This window comes from Sminthopsis crassicaudata, chromosome 1 (genome assembly GCF_048593235.1).
Source record: "Sminthopsis crassicaudata isolate SCR6 chromosome 1, ASM4859323v1, whole genome shotgun sequence".
In the NCBI taxonomy this organism is placed as follows: Eukaryota; Metazoa; Chordata; class Mammalia; order Dasyuromorphia; family Dasyuridae; genus Sminthopsis; species Sminthopsis crassicaudata.
The window spans coordinates 4,454,930-4,482,774 of record NC_133617.1 but is presented as its reverse complement, the minus strand read 5'-3'; the positions used below and the strand labels follow the sequence as shown (position 1 = coordinate 4,482,774).

General features: G+C 46.5%; 3 gene segments (V, D, J or C); all 3 read left to right on the top strand.

Annotated features, from left to right (window-relative positions):
- The first annotated feature begins 176 nt into the window (after positions 1-176).
- LOC141543761 (immunoglobulin lambda variable 9-49-like) lies at positions 177-6,531 on the top strand. The segment is given in 5 exon segments: positions 177-258; positions 378-716; positions 838-890; positions 5,843-6,009; positions 6,504-6,531. Coding segments are annotated over 5 exon segments (633 nt in total).
- Positions 6,532-6,572: 41 nt separating this feature from the next.
- On the top strand, positions 6,573-15,920 carry LOC141543253 (immunoglobulin lambda variable 4-69-like). The segment is given in 3 exon segments: positions 6,573-6,743; positions 6,865-7,211; positions 15,741-15,920. Coding segments are annotated over 3 exon segments (573 nt in total).
- A 1,661-nt stretch (positions 15,921-17,581) lies between these two features.
- Positions 17,582-18,582, top strand: LOC141556480 (immunoglobulin lambda variable 4-69-like). The segment is given in 2 exon segments: positions 17,582-17,703; positions 17,825-18,582. Coding segments are annotated over 2 exon segments (699 nt in total).
- The last annotated feature ends 9,263 nt before the right edge of the window (positions 18,583-27,845 follow it).

Here is a 27,845-nt window from a genome sequence, read left to right as displayed (position 1 = left end):
CTGGGCGGGGGCAAGGGCTTCCTCTGCTCCATCCCCTTCCCCAGGGGACCTATGACCTAAGATTTAGGGCTCAGGGCTGCTTAAGAAGGCCCAGATTTGCATCCAGCCCCGCCCCCTCCCCAGCCCAGCTCAGGCTGGAATAAGAGGGCCCTGGCAGGGCCCGGACCCCGCCGGTTCTCTCTGGGCAGCAGAGCTCTCGGGTCCCCCGCACCATGGCCTGGCCTCTCTTCTGCCTCCTGCTGCTCAGCTTCTGCTCAGGTCAGGGCTGGCCCTGCTCCTCCTGCTCCCCCCTCCCTGTCCCGGGGGCTCCTGGGAGGGTCTCCGAGCCCCTCCCCCCTCTCCTGTGCTGGGACATTCATGTCTGTCTGTGCTTCCAGGTTCCTTCTCCCAGCCTGTGCTGACTCAGCCTCCCTCCATGTCTGTGTCCCTGGGAGCCACGGCCAGACTCTCCTGCAGCCTCAGCAGTCAGCACAGCAGCTACTATGTTGGTTGGTACCAGCAGAGCCCGGGAAAGGCCCCCCGGTACCTCATGTATGTCGGTACCAGTGGAGCTGGAGGCAAGGGCGAGGGGGTCCCCGCCCGCTTCTCGGGCTCCGCCTCTGGGGCCGATCGCTACTTGTCCATCAGCAGCGTCCAGCCTGAGGATGAAGCCGATTATTACTGTGGAGCAGATTATAGTAGTGGTAGTGGCTACGGTCACCACAGCGCTACATTCAGTGGGGAAGTGGGACAAAAACCCCCCTGGCCGCCCCGCCCCCACCCCACAGCTGCCCCGACTTCTGGCCCAGCCCCAGCTGCTGAAGGGCCCGGATTGTGCTTCCTGTTTCTCTGTGTCAGGCTCAGAGCCCAATGTCCAGCACTCGCCCAAGAGCATGCTGGGAGTGATGAGGGTAAATCTGGGGCTCTAAGCAGAGATGGATCAGCTCTTTTCCTCGGGCTCTAATTACTTCCCTCTCCTTCCCCAAAGTAACCAAGGGCAGGTCCGGATAGGGAATGAATTCGCTACTCAATGCTGTACTTAAAACAAAGTCTTTATTGATAGTAAAGGGCTAGACAGGCATTTGGCCTCCAGGAAGGCCACACTGCCTGGCAAGGGCAGGGACGCCAGAACAAGTTGGCGGGCACAAGGCAAGGATAAACCGAACGAGAGGTTTACATTTGTAGAAGTTCATTTTATGCATGACCAGGGTCATGAAACAACGTTTGCACAGAGATGTTATCCAAGAGGTTCCGGAGATATTTGTAAATAAGACAGGAATTTCTCTTAATCATTTGTGTCTCAAGTTATCTCCTTTTAACCTCTTCCAAGACAAGAATTTTCCTGTTTATTATTTTTATCTTGGCCTATCTCTTTTTTTTTTTTTTTGACCTTATCAAGAGTAAGTCCCAGAAATGGAGCCTTTGTCTCCCCACGACCAGCACTTTCCCCTTCCCCAGGAGGGACTCCAGGAAAATAAAAGTGTGGAGACTGGACTAGTTACTTGACATCCCAGTCATCTAGTGGCCTCCTGGATTTGTTTCAGTGACATTTCTTTGAATCTACATCACATGAGTTGATATCCTCATCTCCTGTATTAACTAGATTAAAAGCAGTCATGATGTTTCCTCCACAAAAAAAATTAAATGTAAAAGAATAATAAGATCGGAATTTTTCTGAGATGGATTCTCTGTGAACCCTAACATAGAAGATGAGAACAAGGTAACCATCAAAATAATAGTAATATTAGTAACAGCCTCAAACTTCAACTAAAACTCATTTTCCACAAAAGTAATATGGGGAGAACTGAGAATGACAAAGGAATTGAAAGTGAAATACAGGGGGCAGCTAGGGGGGCGCAGTGGATAGAGCACCAGCCTTGAATTCAGGAGGACCTGAGTTCAAATCTGATCTTAGACACTTAATACTTCCTAGTTGTGGGACCCTGGGCAAGTCACTTAACCCCAGCCTCAGAAAAAGAAAAGAAAAAAAAAAAAAAAAAGAAAGAAAGTGAAATACAGGATGAGGAATTTGTGTGGCCAAAGCTTTGGTAGCTGTGATTGCCTCAGAAAGTCAGAAATGTTAGTTACTGGGTTCTGGAGCTTCCACTAATTGTGTTACCACCTGAACTAATGGGATGCAACTGTTCCTCTGAATCTCAGAAATTGAAGGGGTTCCCCAGACTCACCATACAAGCTGTCATGATCATCAGTTTTTCAGAGAGGACAAAAGAGCATTGGATCTTTTTATGTTACTGTACTACAAGATGTCAAGATCTTTTGGAACAAAACAAAAAGTCAGCCCATTGCCTTTTGCTAGAAAGTTTCCATTAGAAATGTTCCTAATGTCCAAAGATGGCAAACCATGAGGTCATAAGAAACAGACTGAAAACATGGAATATCTCATTATATACCAATATTGTTTTACTTTACATTTTGTGAAGAGTGCTTAGATTTATTCTTTTTTGAATAATTTTTAATTTTTTCCCAATTCCAATCAAAAACAAATTTTCACATCCATTAATTAAACGTATGAGTCCCAAATTTTTCCCTTTCTCTTTTCCTTCCACATTCTTTGAAATAGCAAAGAATTTGTTATGGCCAGACAGGTAGAATTGCATAAAACATATTTCTATATTAATCATGTTGTGAAAGGAAACACAGACCAAATTTCTTTAAAAAAGAAAAAGTTAAAATATTATTCTTTGACCTGCATTAAGACTCCATCAGTACAGACAATTTTCAGATGAAGAAATTGAAACTATTTCTAGCCATATGAAAAGATGTCCCAAGTTATTATTAATCAGAGCAATGCAAATTTAGACAACTCTGAGATACCACTACACACCTCTCAGATTGACAAGAAAGACAGGAAAAGATAATGCTGAATTTTGGAGGGGATGCAGGGAAAATTGGGATACTGATACATTGTTAATGGAATTGTGACTACATCCAGCCATTCTGGAGAACGATTTGGAACTATGTTCAAAGAGTTATCAAACTGTGCATACCCTTTGATCCAGCAGTGCTACTACTGGGCTTATATCCCAAAGAGATCTTAAAGGAGGGAAAGGGATCTGTCTGTGAAAGAATGTTTGTGGCAGCCCTTTTGTAGTGGCCAGAAACTGGAAAATGAATGATGCCCATCAATCGGAGAGTGATTGAGTAAATTGGGGTATATGAATGCTATGGAATATTATTGCTCTGTAAGAAATGACCAGCAGGATGAATACAGAGAGGCTTGGAGAGACTTACATCAATTGATGCTGAGTGAAAGGAGCAGGACCAGGAGATCATTGTATACTTCAACAACAATACTGTATGAGGATCAGTTCTGATGGACGTGGCATCTTCAACAATGAGATGAAGCACATCAGTTCCAGTAGAGCAGTAATGAACTGAACCAGCTACACCCAGAGAAAGAACTCTGGGAGATGAGTGTGAATCACAACATAGCATTTCCACTCCCTCTGTTTTTGTCTTCTTGAATTTTTGATTTCCTTCTCAGGTTAATTTTACCTTATTTCTAAGTTCGATTTTTCTTGTGCAGCAAAATATCAGTATATATATATATATATATACATACATTGTATTAAACATATATTTTAACATATTTAATATGGATTGATCTACCTGCCTTCTAGTAGCGGGTGTCGGGGAAAGGAGGGGAAAAGTTTTGCAAGGGTCATTGCTGAAAATTTACCCATGCAAATATCTTGTAAATAAAAAGCTATAATGATTTTAAAAAGAAGAAGAAGAAGAAGAAGAAGAAGAAGAAGAAGAAGAAGAAGAAGAAGAAGAAGAAGAAGAAGAAGAAGAAGAAGAAGAAGAAGAAGAAGAAGAAGAAGAAGAAGAAGAAGAAGAAGAAGAAGAAGAAGAAGAAGAAGGAACATCAGGAGAGAACGAAAAAAAAATTAAACAAAAAAATTTTCAAAGTCTCCATCAGTTCTTTCTCTGGAGATAGAATTTTTCATCATGAGAGCTTTGGGATTTTCCCCCCACACTGCTGGGAATAGCTAAGTCATTCATTGTTGACCACTTTAATCTATTGCTATTACTATATACAACATTTGTCTGGTTCCACTCAATTCACTTTGAATCAGTTTGTGTAAGTCGGTTTCCATGTTTTTCTGAAATCCACATGCTCACCATTTCTTATGGCACAATAGTATTCCATTGCAATCATATGCCACAGATTGTCATAGTCAGACCATGTAATGCTTGCTGATGGTTTTAGAGAGATACTCAATGTTTTAAAGGAAAACTCCATTTATTCTTATGCTCTCTGATGTTTTTAGTAATAATGAATGTTACATTTTGTCAATAGGTTTTGTTGCATCAATTGAGTTAATTATAGGATTTGTTAGTTTTGTGATTGAGTTGATTATATTGACAGTTTTCCTAATGTTGAAAAAATCCCCGTTTTCCCTGTATTATAGATCCCACTTGATCCTGCATATTACTGTGGTGATAAATTCTTTTAATCTCTTTACTAATCATTTATTTTACATTTTTGCATCATTTTTCTTGGGGAAAATTGGTCTAAAATTTAGTTTTCTCTATTTTGGCTTGTCTTGGTTTAGGGATCAGCATCTTAGTTGTGTCTTAAAGGAACTGGGTAGACTCTTGTATTTTTCTTATATTTTATTTGGAATTAAGAGTTCTTTAATGTTTGGTGGAATTCCCTTGTAATACACCAAGCCCTGGAAGATTTTTCTTGGGGAGCTCACTGATGACTTGTTCCATTTCTTGTCCTAAAATGGGGTGACTGAAGTATTTTGCTTCCTCTTCTGTTAATGTGGACAGCTGGTATTTTGGTCATTTCCATTCCATCCATTTCCATCCATTGTCACATATTTTGGCAGAGTTGAGCAAAAGAGCTGCTAATTGTTGCTTTCCTTTCTTCTTCTCTGGTTTCTTGAGCCTCCAAACTTCCTGCCAGCCATCCCTGGGGAGAAATCCCTTTGGAGAAATGGCCCATTTTCCTCAGCACTGCTAGGAACCCCTGCTCAGCAGCGCCCCCACAGGCAGACAGCCGCATGGAGCAGCAGAGGGCCTGGTTCTGTGTCACTCATCCCAGGTCTCCCCTAGGAGAGGAGCTCTCATGGAGGATGGTTAGCCGTCCTCAGCAGCTGTTGGCCAACAGCTCCCCTCCCCCCCCCACCCGGGGCTCAGATGAAGCAATCTGGTTGGAGCAAGTAAGGCCCTCGGAGGAATCATGGGAGTTAGTATGGGGGCCTCTATCATGATCCCTCCCACTCTCTGTCCTCAGACACTAAGGGACAACGGGCCAGGGCTTTGAACCCCAAGCGTATTCCCAGCCTAAAGTTAAAAAGTAGCATGGCGTGAATAGAGCCCCTGCAGGCACTGCACTCACAGCGTTGGAAAACCGGGAAAGGGGGGACTGGTCCCAAAGATCGCAGCTCTGGGGAAGAGTTCTGACCAGGAAGTGACAGGAGTTTGTCACTATAAGTGGTGATGGGAAAGAGGGACACTCAGAGAGACAGAGACAGACAGAGACAGAGAGACAGAGAGAGACAGTTAAAGACAGAGGGAGGCAATAAGCTGCTGTTTGCTGCTGCTCCCTCAGGCTGCAGGGAGCGTTCCATGTGGACTGCAACTGAACCCTTCCAGGAAAATGGGAGCCCCTTGAGAATGGGATTATCTGAGTTGCTCATTGGTGTCCCCCACCCTTAGCCTGGAGCCCCCACACTAAGCACTGCCCACGTGTGTCCATCATTCCTTGTCTATGATCCTCTGATCCTCTGGCACAGGGATAAAGGCCTCTTTAGGGGGGGTCTTTCCAAGGGAGTCTCCCCACTTGCGCTTGTGTCCCACGTCTCCTTGTGGTTCCGTCACCTGCCAGGACTGGGGGAACTGGGGACACGAACTCTCTGCCCGTGCCGAGGACATCCTGTCTTTGGAGAAAGTCCGGGAGAACCTGAGCAAAGAGGCTGAAAGGGCTGGAGCCAGAGAACAGGGGCCCATCCCTAGAGCTGGGCAGAGGCTCCAGGGACAGATGTGGGGCCACAGGTCACAGGGAGGGGTGAACACCGGCTCAGAGAGGGACAAGGGCCTGACTTGGCTCCGGCCAAACACGCTCAGAGGCAGCAGGACGGCTCCATTTTCTTCATTAAAAGTGACGGTGCATTTATGGCCCCACTAGACCTGCTGACCCGGGTGTTTGTGACTGAAGAGTGATGGAGACCACACACACACACAGACACACAACACACAATGTAATCCTCCCATTGCCCTGTGCACAGATGCCCCCTTGTGGGACTGATGAGAAACACCAAGGGTCTCCTTCTGGCTGTGGGACCCTGAGGTTTGGTTACAAGGCCAGGGTAACCTGAAGGACGGCAGCCTCTAGGGGGCACTGTGGGACCGGCTCTGGGCCGGCAATAGGGGATCCCAGGAGAGATGAGCCCAGCTGGCTGTGGCTGCTCTGACCCCTGGGATCCCTCCTGGGTGACATCTCAGCTGGGCGGGACAACGGCTTCCATAGCTCCTCCCCTCCCCCCTAGGGACACGCCTTCCCCAGGGGACCCGTGACCCACACTTAGCACTCAGGGTGTGGTTTTTAAAGGCCAGATTTGCATCCAGCCCCGCCCCCTCCCCAGCCCAGCCCAGGCTCCCAGGGGGAGGATAAGAGGGGCCTGGCAGAGCCCGGACCCCGCCGGTTCTCTCTGGGGAGCAGAGCTCTCGGGTCCCCCGCACCATGGCCTGTCCTCTCGTCTGCCTCCTCCTGCTCAGCTTCTGCTCAGGTCAGGGCTGGCCCTGCTCCTCCTGCTCCCCCCTCCCTGTCCCAGGGGCTCCTGGGAGGGTCTCCGAGCCCCTCCCCCCTCTCCCCTGTGCTGGGACATTCATGTCTGTCTGTGTTTCCAGGTTCCTTCTCCCAGCCTGTGCTGACTCAGCCTCCCTCCCTGTCTGTGTCCCTGGGAGCCTCTGCCAGACTCTCCTGCAGCCTCAGCAGTGCATACAGCAGCTACTATGTTGGTTGGTACCAGCAGAGGCTGGGAAAGGCCCCCCGGTACCTCATGTATGTCAGCAGCAGTGGAAGTGTGAGCAAGGGCGAGGGGGTCCCCGGCCGCTTCTCGGGCTCCGCCTCTGGGGCTGATCGCTACTTGTCCATCAGCAGCGTCCAGCCTGAGGATGAAGCCCATTACTACTGTGGGACTGATTATGGTAGTGGTAGTAACTACGGTTACCACAGTGACACGTTCAGTGGGGAAGTGAGACAAAAACCCCCCTGGCCGCCCCTCCCCCGCCCCACAGCTGCCCTGACCTCTGGCCAGCCCCAGCTGCTGAAGGGCCCGGGCTTGTGCTTCCTGTTTCTCTTTCTTGGGCTCAAAGCATAAAGTCAATGACTTGCCCAAGAGCACACTGGGAGTGAGTCCTAGAAATGGACCCTGAAGCCAGACTTTGTCTCCCCGTGACCAGCACTTTACCCCTTCCCAAGCTACTTCTCAGGACACAGACTCCGGGGCAGGGCTTTGGCGGAGCCTCAGGCTGTGGCTGGTGGAGGGGGTGAGGGGCCCTGCCTCCATGAGGCTGCCATGGCCCGGCCCTTGTAGAGTGAAGGCTCTTGGGGGTTTCCATTGGCTCCTACAAGTGACGCCCACATTTAATATTGAGCTAGTCCATTTTTTCATGTGATTATAGATAACTTTGATTTATTCTTCCCAAAAATCACCTGTTCATGTCTTTTAACCATTTGTCAATTGGGGAATGACTTCTATTTTTATACATTTGATTTGTTTTCTTGTAAATTTTGGTTATATATTGGAGGAATAAGCTCTTTATCAGAGAAACTTGCTGAAAAATAATTTCTCCAGAGATCTCCTTTCCATCTAAAATCAATTGCAATGATTTTGTGCGAAAATATAATGATCAAAATTACTTACTTTACATGCCATGTTCTCTCCTCCTCAATAGTACTAGTCTAAGCACATTTTTAAAAAGTCGAGTCATTTTCCTCATTGGTTTCCCTTGGAATGACTGGGCCTTGAACAACAACAACAACAACAACAAAAACAGTGGACAAATATACTACAACAAGATTCAAGATGTACTTAAAAATTAATCATACAAGATTTTATTTTTGAAATTTAAACATCAAAGACAGGGGGGAGGGGAGACAAGGTGTAGCTCATGCCCGGCAAATCAAATGACTGCCCCTGCACTGACCACCATCTCCTCACAGACTCTCACAGAGACACACAGAACCCTGGACTCAGGAACTTTGGGAATAGTGGTGCTTCGTGAGCCTGCAGACTTCCTGCCAGCCAAAGCCTGGCAGCCATCCTTGGGGAGAAATCCCTTTGGAGAAATGGCCCATCTCCATCAGCAGCACCAGCAGCCACTGCTCAGCAGCGCCCCCAAAGGCAGACAGCTTCATGGAGCAGCAGAGGGCCTGGCTCTGTGTCACTCATCCCAGATCTCCCCTAGGAGAGGAGCTCTCCCGGAGGACAGTTAGCCATCCTCAGCGGCTGTCAGTCAACTGCCCCCTGCAGCTCAGATGAGGCAATCTGGTTGGAGTAAGTAAGGCCCTCAGAGGAATCATGGGAATTAGTATGGGGGCCATAATCATAACCCCAACCACTCTCTGACTTCATATCATAAGGACAATGGGCCAAGATTGTGAACCCCAAACCTGTTCCCAGCCTAAGGTCAAAAAGTAGCATGGTGTGAATAGAGCCCCTGCAGGTGCTGCACTCACAGCTTTGGAAAAACAAGAAAGGGGGGGACTGGTCCCAACGAATGCAGCTCTGGAGAAGAGTTCTGACCCGTAAGTGATAGGATTTTGTCACTATAAGTGGTGATGGGAAAGACAGAGAGTCAGAGAGACAGAGACAGAGACAGAGAAGAGAGAGACAAACAGAGAACAGGGAGGCAATAAGCTGCTGCTCCCTCAGGCCAATGGGAGCTTTCCATGTGACCTGCAGCTGAAACCTTCCAGGAAAATGGGAGCCCCTTGAGACCAGAGCTGTCTGCGCTGCTCATAGGCGTCCCCCACCTTTAGCGTGGAGCTCCCACCCTAAGCACTTCTCGCTTGTGTCCATCATTCCTTGTCTATGATCCTCTTGTGGGGAATGCAGAGATAAGGTGAAGAACTTGCAGGGATGTTTAAATTCTTTTTCTGTATTTTATTATTCATTATTTCTATGTCTCTATGACCTGCAACAAGTATGTTGTGCGGTAGCCAATATTACTTAAACTTTAGATATATTTACTTGACCTGAAATGATGACATTTATCACTATTCAATGTTATCAATATTTAGACTATTACTTGACTGCTGTTAGCTTAGTAATCTAAATTTTGAAGGCTTGTTGGCATCCATGTCTAACATTCCAGTAAGGGAGAGGGCACCTATTTATGCCTCCCCCTCCCCTTCTCTATGCTCTCTTGTGATGTAATTTCTTGTATAAAAGCTATGTATCTTTACTCCTTCTTTAGCCTTCCTACCAAGAGCTTTCTCTTTCTTATCTCGTGATGGGACGGCTCATCCTCCTCAGGTTTTAATAAATAACTTTTCAGCTTTCTACTGAGTGATCTCTGAGGAGTCATTTTGGGTAAGGGTCTTCTACATCCCTCTTCTACATCCTTGGCAGAGGAGGAAGGATAAAATTGTCCTTAGGGGGTCTGTCCTACGGGACTCTTCCCGCTTGCCCTTGTGTCCCAAGTCTCCTTGTGGTCCCGTCACCAGGACTGAGGGAACTGGGGACACAAACTCTGCTCCAAGTGAAGACATCCTGTCTTTGGGGACAGGCCGGGAGAACCTGAGGAAAGATGCAGAAAGGGCTGGAGCCAGAGAACAGGGGCCCATCCCTAGAGCTGGGCAGAGGCTCCAGGACAGATGTGGGGCCACAGGTCACAGGGACGGGTGAACACCGGCTCAGAGAGGGACAAGGGCCCGACTTGGCTCTGGCCAAACACACTTGGAGACAGCAGAACGGCTCCATTTTCTCCACCATTCATGAAAAGTGATGGGGCAGGGAGCAGCTAGTGGGTGTAGTGTGGTACAGTGGGTAGAGCACCAGCCCCGAAGTCAGGAGGACCTGAGTTCAAATCTGGCCTCAAACACTTTGCACTTAACACTTCTTGGCTGTGTGAGGCTGGGCAAGTTACTTAACCCCAATTGTCTTATAAAAAGAAAGAAAGGAAGGGAGGAAGGAAGGAAGGAAGAGAGGGAGGAAGGAAGGAAGGAAGGAAGGAAGGAAGGAAGGAAGGAAGGAAGGAAGGAAGGAAGGAAGGAAGGAAGGAAGGAGGGAAGGGAGGAAGGAAGGAAGAAAGGAAGGAAGGAAGGAGGGAGGGAAGGAAGGAAGGAAGGAAGGAAGGAAGGAAGGAAGGAAGGAAGGAAGGAAGGAAGGAGGGAGGGAGGGAAGGAAGGAAGGAAGGAAGGAAGGAAGGAAGGAAGGAAGGAAGGAAGGAAGGAAGGAGGGAGGGAGGGAGGGAAGGAAGGAAGGAAGGAAGGAAGGAAGGAAGGAAGGAAGGAAGGAAGGAAGGAAGAGAGGAAGGAAGGGAGGAGGGAAGGAAGGAAGGAAGGAAGGGAGGGAGGAGGGAAGGAAGGAAGGGAGGAAGGAAGGAAGGAAGGAAGGGAGGAAGGAAGGAAGGAAGGAAGGAAGGAAGGAAGAGAGGAAGGAAGGGAGGAGGGAAGGAAGGAAGGAAGGAAGGAAGGAGGGAAGGAAAGAAGGAAGGAAGGGAGGGAGGAGGGAAGGAAGGAAGGGAGGAAGAGAGGAAGGAAGGAAGGAAGGAAGGAAGGAGGGAAGGAAGGAAGGGAGGAAGGAAGGAAGGAAGGAAGGAAGGAAGGAAGGAAGGAAGGAAGGAAGGAAGGAAGGAAGGAAGGGAGGAGGGAAGGAAGGAGGGAAGGAAGGAAGGAGGGAAGGAAGGAAGGAAGAAAGGAGGGAAGGAAGGAAGAAAGGGAGGAAGGAAGGAAGAAAGGAGGGAAGGAAGGAAGAAAGGGAGGGAGGAAGGAAGGGAGGAGGGAAGGAAGGAAGGAGGGAAGGAAGGAAGAGAGGAAGGAAGGAAGAGAGGAAGGAAGGAAGGAAGGAAGGAAGGAAGGAAGGAAGGAAGGAAGGAAGGAAGGAAGGAAGGAAGGAAGGAAGGAAGGAAGGAGGGAGGGAAGAAGCGAGCGAGTAATGGTACATTTACTGACCCACTAGAATGCTGACCGTATCATTTGTGATTGAAGAGTGATGGAGAACACACAAAAGACATACACATAGACACATACATACAATACACAATGTTAGCATCCCATTGCCCTGTGCACAGGTGCCCCCTTGTGGGACTAATGAGCATTACCAAGGGTCTCCTGGCTATGGGACCCTGAGGCTTGGTTACAAAGTGGGCGTGACTTGAGGGTCTGCAACTACTAGGGGGGGACTGACTCTGGGCAGGCAAAGGGGGCAGGAGGAGCTTGGAGATTTCAGGGCAGATGAGCCCACTGACCCTCCCCCTGAGAGACACACCTTCCCCAAGGGACCTGTGACCCACACTTAAGACTCAGAGTGTGGTTTTTAAAGGCCAGATTTGCATCCAGCCCCGCCCCCTCCCCAGCCCAGCCCAGGCTCTGGGGGGAGGATAAGAGGGGCCTGGCAGAGCCCGGACCCCGCCGGTTCTCTCTGGGGAGCAGAGCTCGACTGTCCCTGTGAAATGTCTCAGCACAAAGAAGGTGTCCTGCCCCAAGGGGCTGGCGAAGTCCGAGTCCTGACCCTCCATGACCCCGGGAACATCTGCCCCCACAATGGCGGGTTCTGGGAGTCCCCAGGCAGCTAACCAAGGTCCTCCTGGAGACTCTGGCCAGCACCGTACAGGGAGGTTTCCTTCTCCTTCTCCAGACCAGCTGCCCTCGAACATCCTGAGGGTCAGTTACATGTAGTTCAGGGGCTGGTTCGAGTGCAGGTCGTGCTGTGTAGACATCTTGGGCCTGGGTTTGGATAATCCAATCCTGGGGCTTCTCATTCTTTCAGCCCTCACAGCTCTCTCCAAGAGCAGGCTTGTGGGTCTAAGGTTGTCCCCTAGACACTTGGCAGGGCCCACGAGGCCATGACCACAGACACCATGGAAGGGGAGCAAAGACACTAGAAAGGAGGTGGGAATACTGAGGAAGGTCCCTGCCCAAGAGCTGCAAACTGCTGTTGACCAAGGCCCGCACCCCAAGGAGCCATGACCAGGATCTGCTGAGGGCAGCCTGGACCCTGAAGACCGGAAACTCTGCCCCAAATTTTGATAATCAGGGCAGGTCTTGTCCAGCTCTGCCAGCCAGACAACACCCCTCTCTGGGTGATACCACCTGGCATTCAAGGCTCTAGACCCAGTCTAGCCATTGTTAGTGCCAAAGGTTTAGGCCTCCAGCTAAACTAAAAAATTCCTTCAGGGTAAAGTGCCCTCTCTGCTATTACAGAGAGAATGCTGGGGCTGGAAGCACGAAGAGCTGAGTTCAAATCTGTCCTCAGACAATTATGAATGGTTTCAAGCTTGATAAATCAGCCTTTCTTGGGCTTTTTTTTTTTTTTTTTTTTTTTTGTCTCTTAAATATGTATAAGTACCTGAATAAGAAATTTAAAATTTCATATTAAAATTATAAGCTCACTCAAATCTAACAGGCCTGAGCTTCCAAATTATGGGAACTTGACCGTTCCATGAACTCTGTATATTTTTGACACTACATACTAGGAACTAGCCATTCCTAGAGATGTTTGTGCTCCAGAGAAGAGTGGCTCCCTCCCTGGGCATAGACAATTAATAAAGAACTGTCAAGATGCAGACGATATGGAACGAGTCAACTAGTGAAGCCCTCCCGTACCCCGCACCTGCACAGATGTATGTGCCAAACCCTTATATAATTTTTTGGCAAAAATCCTTCTTTATATAAAGAGGGTATATAAGGTTGAGTGTGCTGTACCTCCACTGAGTCTCATCCGTGGGGAGGACGCTTTGCCCGGAAAAATCTTTACACAACTCAAGTTGAGAAGGCTGGAAAAGAGGGGCTCCCAGCCGTTTGATGATGTTGTGGTTTCCTTGAGTTGGTGATGTATTCTCTTCCTCTATCTGCTATAATTGTCATATTGTTAATTGTTCTTATTTCTATTTGTTTTTTTATGCAAATCTAAACTATCTATACCTTGTCTTATTTGATTAAAACTTTTTACTTTTACTTTTTAACTGAGCTTGAGAGCGTCATTTATAGGAGCGAATCCGAACTTTCCTTTAATATCACAATACAGTACCCTACCTCCTGTTGCTGTTTTTGAGGATAAATTGAGACAATATTTGTTTAAAAATTTTTTTATTATTATAGTTTTTTATTTACAAGATATATGCCTGGGTAATTTTACAACACTGACAATTGCCAAGCCAATTTTTCCCCTTCTTACCCCCCCAAAAAATGGCAGGTTGACCAATACATGTTAAATAGGTTAAAGTATAAATTAAATACAATATATGTATACATGACCAAACAGTTGTTTTGCTGTACAAACAGAATTGGACTTTGAAACAGTGTACCATTAGCCTGTGCAGGCGGACAAAATTAGAGGGATTGGGAATTCTATGTAGTGGTTCACAGTCAACCCCCAGAGTTCTTTCGCTGGTTCAGTTCATTCCTGCTCTGTTGGAACTGATATGGTTCATCTCATTGTTGGAGAGGCCACATCCATCAGAATCGATCATCATACAGTATTGTTGTTGAAGTATACAACGATCTCCTGATCCTGCTCATTTCCCTCAGCATCAGTTCGTGTAAGTTGAGACAATATTTGTAAAGTAACTTGAGAACTGTCAAATTCTATTTTAATATTATTATGATCAATAAGTCCACTAGTTGCTCTCACGTTCCCTGGAATACTACAACAAAGTGATGGTTCTGTGTGGGTCCAAACAACACAAACAATAGATGACACAGTTTTTTGTTTTGTTTTGTTTTGTTTTTTTTTACTGAGGCGTTTTGGTGAAGTGACTTGCCAGGTTCACACAGCTCCCAGGAAGCCAGAAATGCCGGCTACTGGGCTCTAGAGATACCATTGATTGGATTACCAGCCAGAACTAATGGGATGCAACTGTTCCTGTGAATCTCAAAAATTGAAGGGGTTCCCAAGACTCACCATACAAGCTGTCATGATAATCAGTTTATCAGAGAGGACAAAAGAGCAGTGGATCTCTTTATGTTATGATACCACAAGATGGCAAGATCCTTTGGAACAAAACAAAAAGTCAGCCCATTACCTCTTGCTAGAAAGGTTTCCATGCAGATGATTCTAATGTCTAAAGATGACAAACTATGAAGGCATAAGAAATAGACTGAAGACATGGGAACTCTTGTTATATACCAATACTTTTTATGAAGAGTGCTTAAATTTATTCTTTTTTTGAATAATTTTTAATATTTTCCTAATTCCATGCATAAATAAATTTTCACAATCTCTTCACTAATAGTATATTTAATTTTTTTGCATCAATATTCTTTGGGAAAATTGGTCTATAATTTTATTTTCTCTATTTTTGTTTGTCCCGGTTTATGGATCAGCATCATAGTTGTAAAATAAAAGGAACTGGGTAGACTCACATGTTTTTCTAATAGTTTATTTGGAATTAAGAGCTCTTTAATGTTTGGTGGAATTCCCTTGTAATACTCCAAGCCCTGGAAGATTTTTCTTAGGGAGCTCACTGATGACTTGTTCCATTTCTTGTCCTAAAATGGGGGGGGGGGACTTAAGTATTTTGCTTCCTCTTCTGTTAATGTGGACAGCTGGTATTTTGGTCATTTCCATTCCATCCATTTCTATTACACTGTCACATATACTGGCAGAGTTGAGCAAAAGAGCTGCTAATTGTTGCTTTCCTTTCTTCTTCTCTGGTTTCTTGAGCCTCCAGACTTCCTGCCAGCCATCCCTGGGGAGAAATCCCTTTGGAGAAATGGCCCATCTTCCTCAGCATCACCAGCAACCACTGCTCAGCAGCGCCCCCACAGGCAGACAGCCGCATGGAGCAGCAGAGGGCCTGTGTCACTCATCCCAGGTCTCCCTTAGGAGAGGAGTTCTCAGGGAGGATGGTTAGCCATCCTCAGCAGCCGTCAGCTAAGTGCCCCCCGCAGTGCATATGAGCAATCTGGTTGGAGCAACCAAGGCCCTTGGAGGAATCATGGGAGTATGGGGGCCTCTATCATGGTCCCTCCCACTCTCGGTCCTCAGACACTAAGGGACAACGGGCCAGGGCTTTGAACCCCAAACATGTTCCCAGTCTAAGGTCAAAAAGTAGCATGGCGTGAATAGAGCCCCTGCAGGCGCTGCACTCACAGCGTTGGAAAACCGGGAAAGGGGGGACTGGTCCCAAAGATCGCAGCTCTGGGGAAGAGTTCTGACCAGGAAGTGACAGGAGTTTGTCACTATAAGTGGTGATGGGAAAGAGGGACACTCAGAGAGACAGAGACACACAGAGACACACAGAGACTCACAGAGACACACAGAGAAAGAGACAGACACAGAGGGAGGCAATAAGCTGCTGCTCCCTCAGGCTGCAGGGAGTGTTCCATGTGACCTGCAGCTGAAACATTCCAGGAGAACGGGAGCCCCTTGAGGTCAGGGCTGTCTGCGCTGCTCATTGGCATCCCTGGCCCTTAGCCTGGAGCTCCCACACTAAGCACGGCCTGTGTGTGTCCATCATTCCTTGACTCTGCTCCTCTGGCACAGGGGGAGGATAAACGCTTCTTTAGGGGGATCTGTCCCACGGGATTCTCCCCCTTACCCTTGTGTCCCAAGTCTCCTTGTGGCCCCGTCACCTTCCAGGACTCAGGGAACTGGGGACACAAACTCTCTGCTCCTGCCGAGGACATCCTGTCTTTGGGGAAAGTCCGGGAGAACCTGAGCAAAGAGGCTGAAAGGGCTGGAGCCAGAGAACAGGGGCCCATCCCTAGAGCTGGGCAGAGGCTCCAGGACTGATGTGGGGCCACAGGTCACAGGGACGGGTGAACATCGGCTCAGAGAGGGACAAGGGCCCGACTTGGCTCCGGCCAAACACGCTCAGAGGCAGCAGGACGGCTCCATTTTCTCCATTCATGAAAAGTGCTGGGTCAGGGGCAGCTGGTGGGTGTAGTGTGGTACAGTGGTTAGAGCACCAGCCCCGAAGTTAGGAGGACCTGAGCTCAAATCTGGCCTCAGACACTTCACTTCACCCAAATTACCTCAGCAAAAAAAAAAAAAATTGTGATTGAAGAGTGTTGGAGTACACACACACACACTCACACACACACACACACACTCACACACACTCACACACACACACTCTCACACACACACTCACACACTCACACACACACTCACAGTCACACACAGACACACACACTCACACACTCAGTCACACACAGACACACACTCACACACACTCACACACACACTCACACACTCACACACACATACTCACACACACACACACACACACTCACACACTCACACACACATACTCACACACTCACACACACTCACACACTCACACACACACACTCACACACACACACACACACTCACAGTCACACACAGACACACACACTCACACACTCAGTCACACACAGACACACACACTCACACACACACTCACACACTCACACACATACTCACATACTCACACACACTCACACACTCACACTCACACACACTCACACACACACTCACACACACACTCACACACTCACACACATACACACACTCACACACACATACTCACACACACTCACACACACTCACACACACACTCACACACACACATACTCACACACATACACACACACTCACACAAACACTCACACACACTCACACACACACTCACACACTCACACACACATACACACACTCACACGCACACACTCACACACACACTCACACACTCACACACATACACACACTCACACACACTCACATACACACACTCACACACACACATACTCACACACATACACACACTCACACACACACTCACACACACTCACACACACTCACACACTCACACACACATACACACACTCACACGCACACACACTCACACACTCACACACATACACACACACTCACATACACACACTCACACACACATACACACACACTCACACACACTCACACACACTCACACACACACACTCACACACACTCACACACACACACACACACACACACACACACACACAATGCTATCATCCCATTGTCCTCTGCACAGACCCCCCCTTGTGGGACTGGTGAGCATTTCCCAGAGTCTCCTGGCTGTGAGGCCCATGAGCTTTGCTTAAAAGGCAGGGAGGGGTGTGTGTGACTTGAGGACCACTAGGGGACACTATGGGACCGTCTCTGGGCAGGCAAAGGAGGCAGGAGGAGTCTGAGGCTTTCTGGGAGGATGAGCTCCACTGGCTGTGGCTGCTGACTCCTGGGATCCCTCCGGGGTGACATCTCAGCTGGGCGGGGCAACGGCTTCCATGGCTCCTCCTCTCCCCCCTAGGGACACGCCTTCCCCAAGGGACCCATGACCCCACACTTAGCACTCAGGGTGTGGTTTTTAAAGGCCAGATTTGCATCCAGCCCCGCCCCCTCCCCAGCCCAGCCCAGGCTCCCAGGGGGAGGATAAGAGGGGCCTGGCAGAGCCGGACCCCGCCGGTTCTCTCTGGGCAGCAGAGCTCTCGGGTCCCCCGCACCATGGCCTGGCCTCTCGTCTGCCTCCTCCTGCTCAGCTTCTGCTCAGGTCAGGGCTGGCCCTGCTCCTCCTGCTCCCCCCTCCCTGTCCCGGGGGCTCCTGGGAGGGTCTCCGAGCCCCTCCCCCCTCTCCCCTGTGCTGGGACATTCATGTCTGTCTGTGTTTCCAGGTTCCTTCTCCCAGCCTGTGCTGACTCAGCCTCCCTCCCTGTCTGTGTCCCTGGGAGCCTCGGCCAGACTCTCCTGCACCCTCAGCAGTGCATACACAGGGAACACTATTGCATGGCACCAGCAGAGCCCGGGAAAAGCCCCCCGGTACCTCATGTATGTCAGCAGCAGTGGAAGTGTGAGCAAGGGCGAGGGGGTCCCCGCCCGCTTCTCGGGCTCCGCCTCTGGGGCCGATCGCTACTTGTCCATCAGCAACATCGAGCCTGAGGATGAAGCCGATTATTACTGTCAGACATATAGTAGTGGCTACGGTCACCACAGCGCTACATTCAGGGAGGAAGTGGGACAAAAACCCCCCTGGCCGCCCCTCCCCCGCCCCACAGCTGCCCCGACCTCTAGCCCAGCCCCAGCTGCTGAAGGGCCCGGCTTGTGCTTCCTGTTTCTCTGTGTCAGGCTCAGAGCCCAATGTCCAGCACTCGCCCAAGAGCATGCTGGGAGTGAGTCCCAGAAATGGGGCCTTTGTCTCCCCGTGAGCAGCACTTTCTCCTTCCCAAGCGACTTCCCAGGACACGGACTCTGGGGCAGGGCTTTGGCTGAGCCTCAGGCTGTGGCTGGTGGAGGGGTGAGGGGCCCTGCTATGGCCGGGCCCTTGTAGAGTGAAGGCTCTTGGGGGTTTCCATTGGCTCCTACAAGTGGCGCCCACACAATTCTACAAAGAGATTTAAGAAAGAAGCTGCAAGAAGAGGCAAAACCTCATAACTGGAGCCCAGAGAGGTCGGGAGAGTTCTAGAAATCATTAGAACATCAGGGGAGCCCCGGCTCTAGAATCAGCGGCTGGGGGAGCCTGGGGAATGGCCAGGCAAGTCCCCATTGGGCCCAGACAGGGCGTCCTCTCTATGGCTCAGACTCGGACAGGAGCCAGACTGTCCCTGTGAAATGTCTCAGCACAAGAAGTCATCCTGCCCCAAGGGGCTGGCAAAGTCCGAGTCCTTCCATAGGGCTCTGGCAGGAGGGCCGACCCTCCATGACCCCGGGAACATCTGCCCCCACAATGGTGGGTTCTGGGAATCCCCAGGCAGCTAACCAAGGTCCTCCTGGAGACTCTGGCCGGCATCGCACAGGGAGGTTTCCTTCTCCTTTTCCAGACCAGCTGCCCTCGAACATCCTGAGGGTCAGTTACATGTAGTTCAGGGGCTGGTTCGAGTGCAGGTCGTGCTGTGTAGACGTCTTGAGCCTGGGTTTGGATAATCCAATCCTGGGGTTTCTCATCCTTTCAGTCCTTGCAGCTCTCCCCAAGAGCAGGCTTGTGGGTCTAAAGTGATCCCCTGGACACTTGGCAGGGCCCACGAAGCCATGACCACAGACACCATGGACGGGAAGCAAAGACACTAGAAAGGAGGCAGAAACATGGAGGATGGGGCCGGCCGGCCACAGGGACGGTCATTCCTGCCCAAGAGCTGCAAACTGCTGTTAACCAACGTCTGTACCCCAAGGGGTGATGACCAGGATCTGCTGAGGGCAGTCTGGACCCTGAAGACAGGAAACTCTGCCCTAAATCTTGATAATTAGGGCAGGTCTTGTCCAGCTCTGCCAGCCAGGCAGAGGCTACAACACCTGCCTCTGGGTGATACTGTCCTGGCATTCAAGGCTCTAGACCCTGTCTAGTCATTGTCAGTGCCAAAGATTTAGGTCACCTGTTAATTAAAAAGTCCTTTCATGGTAAAGTGCCCTCTACTGGTATTACAGAGAAAAGGTTGGAGCTGGAAGTATGAAGAGCTGAGTTCAAATGTGCCCTCAGACAATTATGAATGGTTTCAATCTTAACAAATCAGCCTTTCTTGGCCTTTTTTTTTTTTTTTTTTGTCTGTTAAATATGTATAAAAGCCTCTCCCTCCTGTTGCTGTTTTGACGATAAATTGAGACAATATTTGTAAAGTACCTTGAGAACCATCATTTTATTTTCATATTATTATGCTTGATAACTCCACCAGTCACACTCACAAAGTACTTCCCCTGGAATACTACAACAAGGTGACAGTTCTGTGTGGGTTCAAAGAACACAATACTTTTTTTTATTTTTTTGCTGAGGCAATTTGGGTGAAGTGATTTTTCCCAGGTTCACACAGCTAGGAAATGTGATGTGTCTGAGGTTAGAATTGAACTCAGATCCCCCTGACTTCAGGGCTGGTGCTCAATCCACTGCACCAGCTAGCTGCCCTAACTCACAGACCTTTTAAGAATCAGCCCAAGGGCATGAGTTCCTCAAAATTGCCTTTTATTTAAATGATGATTTTAAAAAAATACAAATAAAATCAAGTCTGAAGTATCACCTATCAGATGGCAAAAAAAAAAACATGATAAATGTTGGAAGGGACATGGGACAATTGGGACACTAATCATTTAAAGGATGGCATTCCCAAGGTTTCTCTAAAGAATTTCAGAATCGATTCTATGACATGAGAGACCCTGGCCCAGGACCTTCCTGCATGGCATGCCCTCCTCAAGGTCTCTTTAAAGAACTTGGTAACACGTTGGGAGACGTGGGAGACACTGGCACAGAATGTACAACTGCAGCACAGGAAGCAGTGTGCTCCATGAGCAAAACAGAAAAGCAGACACATGAAATGTGCAGACTCAGGGACATCTCCTTTCCACGTGTTTATATGGATGGTGGAGCTTTCTGAACTCTCATTGGTCCAATCAACCATAATTGAACCCACTGTAGTTTGACCATGACATTATGATTTTTGGTTCTCTTTGACAATGTAGGACATCATAGTGGTTTGCATTTTGTTTCCCCCATTAGACTGTATCTTGAGACAGATACCCTTTGCCTTTTTTTTTCTATAACACAAAGAAATAGTATGGGGTTTCTTTTGCACTTAATGTTAGGTTATTTTTCCCAGTTGCATTTAAAGATAGATTTCAAGATTTATCTTTGTAAGGTTTTGAGATTTGTAAGATTTCTACATTTTTCATGTTGTGAAAGAACGAATCAAAACAAAAGTGAAAAACCACAAGAAAGGGGGGAAAGTGAAAATAGTGTGCTGCAAACTGCATTTAGTCTTCCTAGTCCCGTTCTTGGGTATGGAGGGGATTTTTACATCAGAAGTCCAGCGTTGTTGCAACGGTACTTGTGGGAATTAATCTCGAATCTTCCTCCCAGAGCGTGGGCTTGTGGGTTTCTGCCTTATGAATCTCCTGGAAGTCAATCCTAGTTGTGAATCTCCCAAAGACCCCTCCAATTCTCCCAGGAAGTCCTCTCCTTGACTGAATCTTGACTCTAGATCTTCCCCCAGTGAGCTTGTCCTTTTGTATACTCTCTAAAGGTATGAAGTCTAATATAGGAGCCAATGAGTGAACTCCTTTAAAGGTGTGAAAGGTGTGAGTCTGAACTAGAGAACTGTTAAGTACTATACTAAATTAGACAACCGACTTAGCATCTTGGAAGCATCCTAACAAGTATTGAAATTACTCTCTTTGGGGCAGCTAGGGGGCGCAGTGGATAGAGCACCAGCCTTGAATTCAGGAGGACCAGAGTTCAAATCTGGTCTCAGACACTTAACACTTCCTAGCTGTGTGACCCTGGGAAAGTCGGCAAGTCACTTAACCCCATCCTAAAACAAAACAAAAAAGAAAACCCGACAACCGAAATTACTCCCTTGTCTATGGACCCTTTAGTAAGATGTAGTTTCCTTCCCTATCTCTTTTAACAAGACCTATTTTTGCTTTTGTTTTATCTGAGATCAGGATCGCTATCCCTGTTCTTTATTACTTCAGCTGAAGCAGAAAATCTCCTACTCCAGGCTTTTGCTTTTATTCTGTGTGTATCTCCCTTACCACCTTAAGTCCAGCATTCTGGCCTGACAAGAGTTTTGATCAAGGACTTTGATAAGAAAAATGTCCCCATAGACTCCAAAAATGTTGATAGCCACACTTTCTGGGAGAGTGAAGTGTTTGAAATAAAGTAGATATCAAACAATGAAAAATGGCCAAAGCAATTGTAGTATATTAATGAAAAAGAATACTAGTGCACTGGAAGAAATGATGTGTGTGATGAACAAAGCATTATGGAAAGACTTATATGATCAGATGCAGAGTGAAGTAATCAAGGCCGCAAAAACAATATTCACAATGATGGCAACAATGTATATGAAAGAACAATGAGACAACAAAGAAACCAAAACAAATGTAGCAAAATGATGGAGTTCGAGTGGAGAGAACCGAGAATGACAAAGGAAATGTGCTTATTGAAGGTGACACGCAGATTGAGGAATTAGTGAGGCTGAAGACAGTTTTGGTAACTGAGATTACCTCCTAAGAAGCCAGAAATGCCAGTGACTGTACTCTGGAAATACCCCTGATTGGGTTGCCAAGCAGAATAATGGGAAGACTTTCTTAGTCCACCCCTTCCTGGAGGTGTCCCTCATTGCACATGTTCTCAGACGTTCTTAAGTTATTATGAGTTGTGCTGGCTTTTTTTCACCTTACTAAAAAAAATTACTATTTGTCATGTGGAATTTCTCTCAGGGAGAGGAAGGGGAATAGGAGGGTCTATGTAAGATACTATGGTGATGTAAAAAATTATAAAACATCAAAAAAATCATTAAAAGATCAGTTGGACAATGGCTGAATAAGTTATGGTACGTGAATGTCATGGAATATTATTGTTCTATAAAAATGATCAAGAGGATGATTTTACAAAAGCCTGGAGAGACTCACATGAACTGATCCTAAGTGAAATGAGCAGGACAAGAGATCATGTACACGGCAACTAGATTATCCAATGATCAATTCTGATGAATGTGATTCTTTCCAAAGAGTTGATTGATGCCAGTTCCAATGATCTTGTGATGAAGAAAGGACTATAGGAACTGAATGTGGATCACAACATAACACTCTCACTCCTTTTGTTTTGTTCAATTACATTTTGTTTTCTTACTCATTTACTTTTTTTTTTGATCTGATTTCTCTTGTGCAGCAAGAGAATTATATAAACATGTTTATACATATTAGATTTAACATATATTTAACATTTTTAACATATATTGAATTGTTTACTCTCTGGGGAGGGGGTAGGGGAAAGAGGAGAAAATCTGAAACACAAGACTATGCAATGGTTAATGTTGCCAAATTATCTGTGCATATGTTTTTAAAATAAAAAGTTTTATTTAAAAAATTATTAAAAGAAAAAGAAACCAGCATTAAAAAAAATTTTAAATGTGGAGACTGGACTAGTTACTTGACATCCCAGTCATCTTGTAGCCTCCTGGATTTGTTTCAGTGACTTTTCCTTAAATCTCCATCAGATGAGCTGATATCCTCATCTCTTATTCAATTACAAAAAAAAAGGAGTCGTGCTTCTGCCACAAAAAAATTAAATATAAAAGAATAAGATAGAAATTTATCATTAGCTGGATTCTCTGTGAACCCTATCATAGAAGATGAAAACAAGATAACAATCAAGGTAGTAGTAATATTAATAACAGCCTCAAAATTCAATTCCAACATATTTTTCATATCAAGGTGGGGGAATGTGGGGAGAACTGAGAATGACAAAGGAAAGGTATGTATTGAAGGTGACAAATAGGATGAGGCAGTTTGTGTGGCTGAAGGCAGCTTTGAGAGCTGTGATTACCTCCCAGGAAGCCAGAAATGCCAATTACTGGGCTTTGAAGATTGTAACGAGCTGTCGTCTCTAGAAGCTGCTGGATCGCTCTCTGGGAAGAGATCTGCTGTGTCTTCTACTCAAATCTCTCAGACAGATTCTTCTTCCTGTAACGAACCGTTGTCTCCAGGCAGTTGCTGTTAACTCTTGTCCTTAGAAGTGACTTCCCTTCCTGCAGAGAGCCCTGTCACGCCTGATGCAATGCAGAGTCTTTCTTCTTGAATCCTGGCTCTGAATCTCCTCCAGCTCTTATCCTTCTCCAGGCCGATCTGCTCTCTGCGCCCAGTGCTGTCTCTTTTATCCTCCCAGAGAATGGGCGTGGGATAATGCAAGGGCTTCTGGGAAGAACCACCCCAGCCAATGAGCTTGCCCCCTCTATCAGGTCAACCTGAGTTCTCACCTTGTAATTGTCCAGAAAACCTGAATTCTCACCTTGTCACTGTCCAGACAACCTCAGTTCTCACTTAGTAATCCTAACAGAAGATACCACTTATTTATTGGGTAACCAACCAGAAAAATTTGCATCAATATTCTTTTGGAAAATTGGGGATCAGCATCATAATTGTCTCATAAAAGGAATTTGGTAGATTCACATATTTTTCAAATAGTATTATAGTGTTTGGAATTAACTTATTTTAAATGTTTGGAAGAATTTACTTGTAATACATTGGCCCTGGAAAATTTTTCTTAGGGAGTTAACTGATGACTAGATCAACTTCTTTTCCTAAATGGGTTGATTTAAGGAGTTCTAGGTCAAAGAGAAGAAATGTGATGGCAACTAGAAAGAATTTTATTGAAAAAGGTAGCGGAGCGGAGCCTAGAGGATCAAACCCGCATTCGTAGGGGCTAGATTTTTCTAAGTACAAGTAAGCTGACGTAGTCAGAAAGCAATAGGACAGAGTTGATTAAGAGGGTTACGATTATATTAATTATTTTTCTCTGGTTTTACCCAGAACTTAATGATTGGAAATCAGTAGTACTAATTATACTAGAAAAATATGAACCTCATCAGTAAATGGATACATATAGGAATAGTCAAACTACATCCACAAAGTGTCAATATCAGGCAGCTGTTTCAAAGCCAAAGTGATGAGTGGATGTAAAGTGGTAAAATAATTGTCGTAGGAGGCAGACTACTAGGAAGAGTGATCCAATAATTACATGTAACCCATGGAAACCTGTTGCTACAAAGAATGTGGAGCCTTAGATTCCGTCTGAGATAGTGAAGGGTGCTTCATAATATTCTATTGCTTGCAGGGTGGTGAAGTATAGGCCTAGGGCAATAGTAATTGAGAGGGCTTGAATTATTTGTTTTCAGTTACCTTCTATAAGGCTATGGTGGGCTCATGTAATAGAAACCCCAGAAGCCAAGAGAATGGCTGTATTAAGCAGAGGAACTTCTAGGGGATTTAGTGGTTTAATTCCTATGGGAGGTCAGCAACCTCCTAGTTCCAAGGCAGGAGATAGACTGGAATGGTAAAAGGCTTGGAAGAAGCCTACGAAGAAGAATACTTCTGATGTAATGAAAAGGATTATACCATACTGTAGGCCTTTTTGGACAACAGGGGTAGGTTCCTTTTTGTACAATGTCTCGTCACCATTGGAATATTGTGAGAAGTATTGATGTAATTCCGATTAGGAGAAGAAGGATCGAGTGGAAGTGAAATCATATAGTTAGTCCGGATGTTAGAAGGAGTGCTGAGAGAGCTCCTGTGAGTGGTCATGGGCTTGGGTTTACTATGTGATAGGCATGAGTTTGGTGGGTCATTAAAATAGCATCTTGATAGTGAATGATGCTAGATTGAGACAACTAAGTGTCTTTTGTTAATTTGGACAATTGATGATTTTTGTAAATATTCATCCATTTCAATTACATTGTCAGATATATTGGCAAAGTTGAACAAAATAGCTACTAATTGTTGCTTCCATTTCCTCTTCATTGGCAGTAAATTCACTCTATTCATTTTTGATCCTGGTAATTCCCTTTATCTAATCAAAGAAAACAAAAAATTTACTTATATTGTTTTTCTGATAAAATCAACTCTTGCTTTTATTTCTTAATTCAAAAGTTTTCTTACTTTTGGCTTTATTAATCTCTTCTTTGATATTCAAAATTTCTAATTTAGTATTTAATTGGGCTTTTTAAAATTTGTTATTTTTTCTAGATTTTGAAAATTATCTGCCTAATTCACTCATCTACTCTTTCTGTATTTTATTCATGTAAGTATTTAAAGAAATAAGGATGGCTTTGGCTGCATCCCCTAAATTTTGGCATGTTGTTTTATTGCTGCTGTTTTCTTGAATGGAATTATTGTTTCCCTGGTTTGTTGTTTGACCTACTCATTCTTGAGAATTAGATTGTTTAGTTTCCAATTAGTTTTTTAATTTATCTTTCATTTAGTGCATGTAATTTTTATGGCATCATGATCTGCAAAGGATGCATTTATTATTTCTACTTTTTTGCATTTGAATGTGAGGTTTTATGACCTAATATGTGGTCAGTTTTTGTTTCGGTGGCATGTACTGCTGAGAAAAAGGTATAGTCCTTTCTCTCTACAATCAGTTTTCTCCAGAAGTCTATCATATCTAACTTGTGTAAAATTCTACTCACTTTTTCAACTTCTTTCTCATTTATTTTGTGATTAGATTTGTCTAGTTTTGAGAGGGGGAGTTTAAGGTTCCCCACTAGTATAGTGTTGCTGCCTATTTCTTCTTGTAACTCACTTCATTTCTTCTGTAGGAATTTGGATGCTATACCACTTATTTATTGCATAAATTATTAGTATAGACATTACTCCATCGTATATGAGACCCTTTAGGAAGATGTAGTTTCCTTCCTTGTCTCTTTTAATTAGACCTATTTTTGCTTTTGTTTTCTCTGAGATCAGGATTGCTACCTTTATTACTTCAGCTGAAGCAGAGTATCTCCCATTCCAGCCTTTTGTCTTTGTTCTGTATCTCCCTTGCCACTTTGTCCCTTGCCAATTTGTTCCCAGTCCAAGGCCAAAAAGTAACACAGCATGAATCGAGCCCCTGCAGGTGCTGCAGTCACAGCTTTGAAAAACCAGAAAAAGGGGGACTGGTCCCAAAGAACACAGCTCTGGGGAATAGTTCCAAGCCAGAAGTGGTAAGATTTTGTCACTATAAATGGTGATTGAAAAGAGGGAGAGTCCAAGAGACAGAGACCAAGACAGAGGCCCCGTCACCTGCCAAGACTGAGGGAGTTGGAGACATGAACTCTGCTCAGACCGAGGACATCCTGTCTTTGGGGAAAGGCCTGGAGTGCTGAATGCAGGCAAAATTGCTGAAAGGCCTGGAGTGGCCGGAAGAGAACAGGGGCCCATCCCTAGAGCTGGGCAGAGGCTCCAGGACAGATGTGGGGCCATAGGTCACAGTGGGGGGTGAACACCTGCTCAGAGAGGGACAAGAGCTCAACGTGGCTACGGCCAAACATGCTTGGAGGCAGCAGGACGGCTCCGTTTTCTCCACCATTCATGAAAAGTGATGGGGCAGGGGCAGCTGGTGGGTGCAGGGTGGTGCAGTGGGTAGTGCACTGGCCCTGAAGTCAGGAGGACCTGAGCTCAAATGTGACTTCTGGCACTTAGCAGTTAACACTTCCTGGCTGTGTGACCCTGGGCCAGTTAACTCAAATTACCTCAGCAAAAAAACTGTGTATTACAGACCCACTAGATGTGCTGACTGGAGCATTTGTGATTGAAGACTGATGGAGTACATGCACACACACTCACACACAGACACACTCACATACACACACAGTCACACACACACAGACACACACACACTCACACTCACACTCAAACGCAGACACACTCACATACACACACAGTCACACACACACAGACACACACACACTCACACACACACACACACACACAATGCTATCGTCCCATTGTCCTCTGCACAGACCCCCCCCCTTGTGGGACTGGTGAGCATTTCCCAGAGTCTCCTGGCTGTGAGGCTCCTGAGCTGTGCTTACAAGGTGGGCAAAGGGTGACTTGAGGACCTGTAGCCACTAAGGGGCGCTCTGAGACTGGCTCTGGGCAGGTAATGGGGGACAGGAGGAGCCTGGAGATCTCAATTTGGAGGAGCCCCGGTGTCTGTGTCTGTGGCTGCTCTGACCCCTGGGATCCCTCCTGGGTGACATCTCAGCTGGGTGGGGCAACGGCTTCCATGGCTCCTCCCCTCCCCCCTAGGGACACGCCTTCCCCAGGGGACCCGTGACCCACACTTAGGACTCAGGGTGTGGTTTTTAAAGGCCAGATTTGCATCCAGCCCCGCCCCCTCCCCAGCCCAGCCCAGGCTCTGGGGGGAGGATAAGAGGGGCCTGGCAGAGG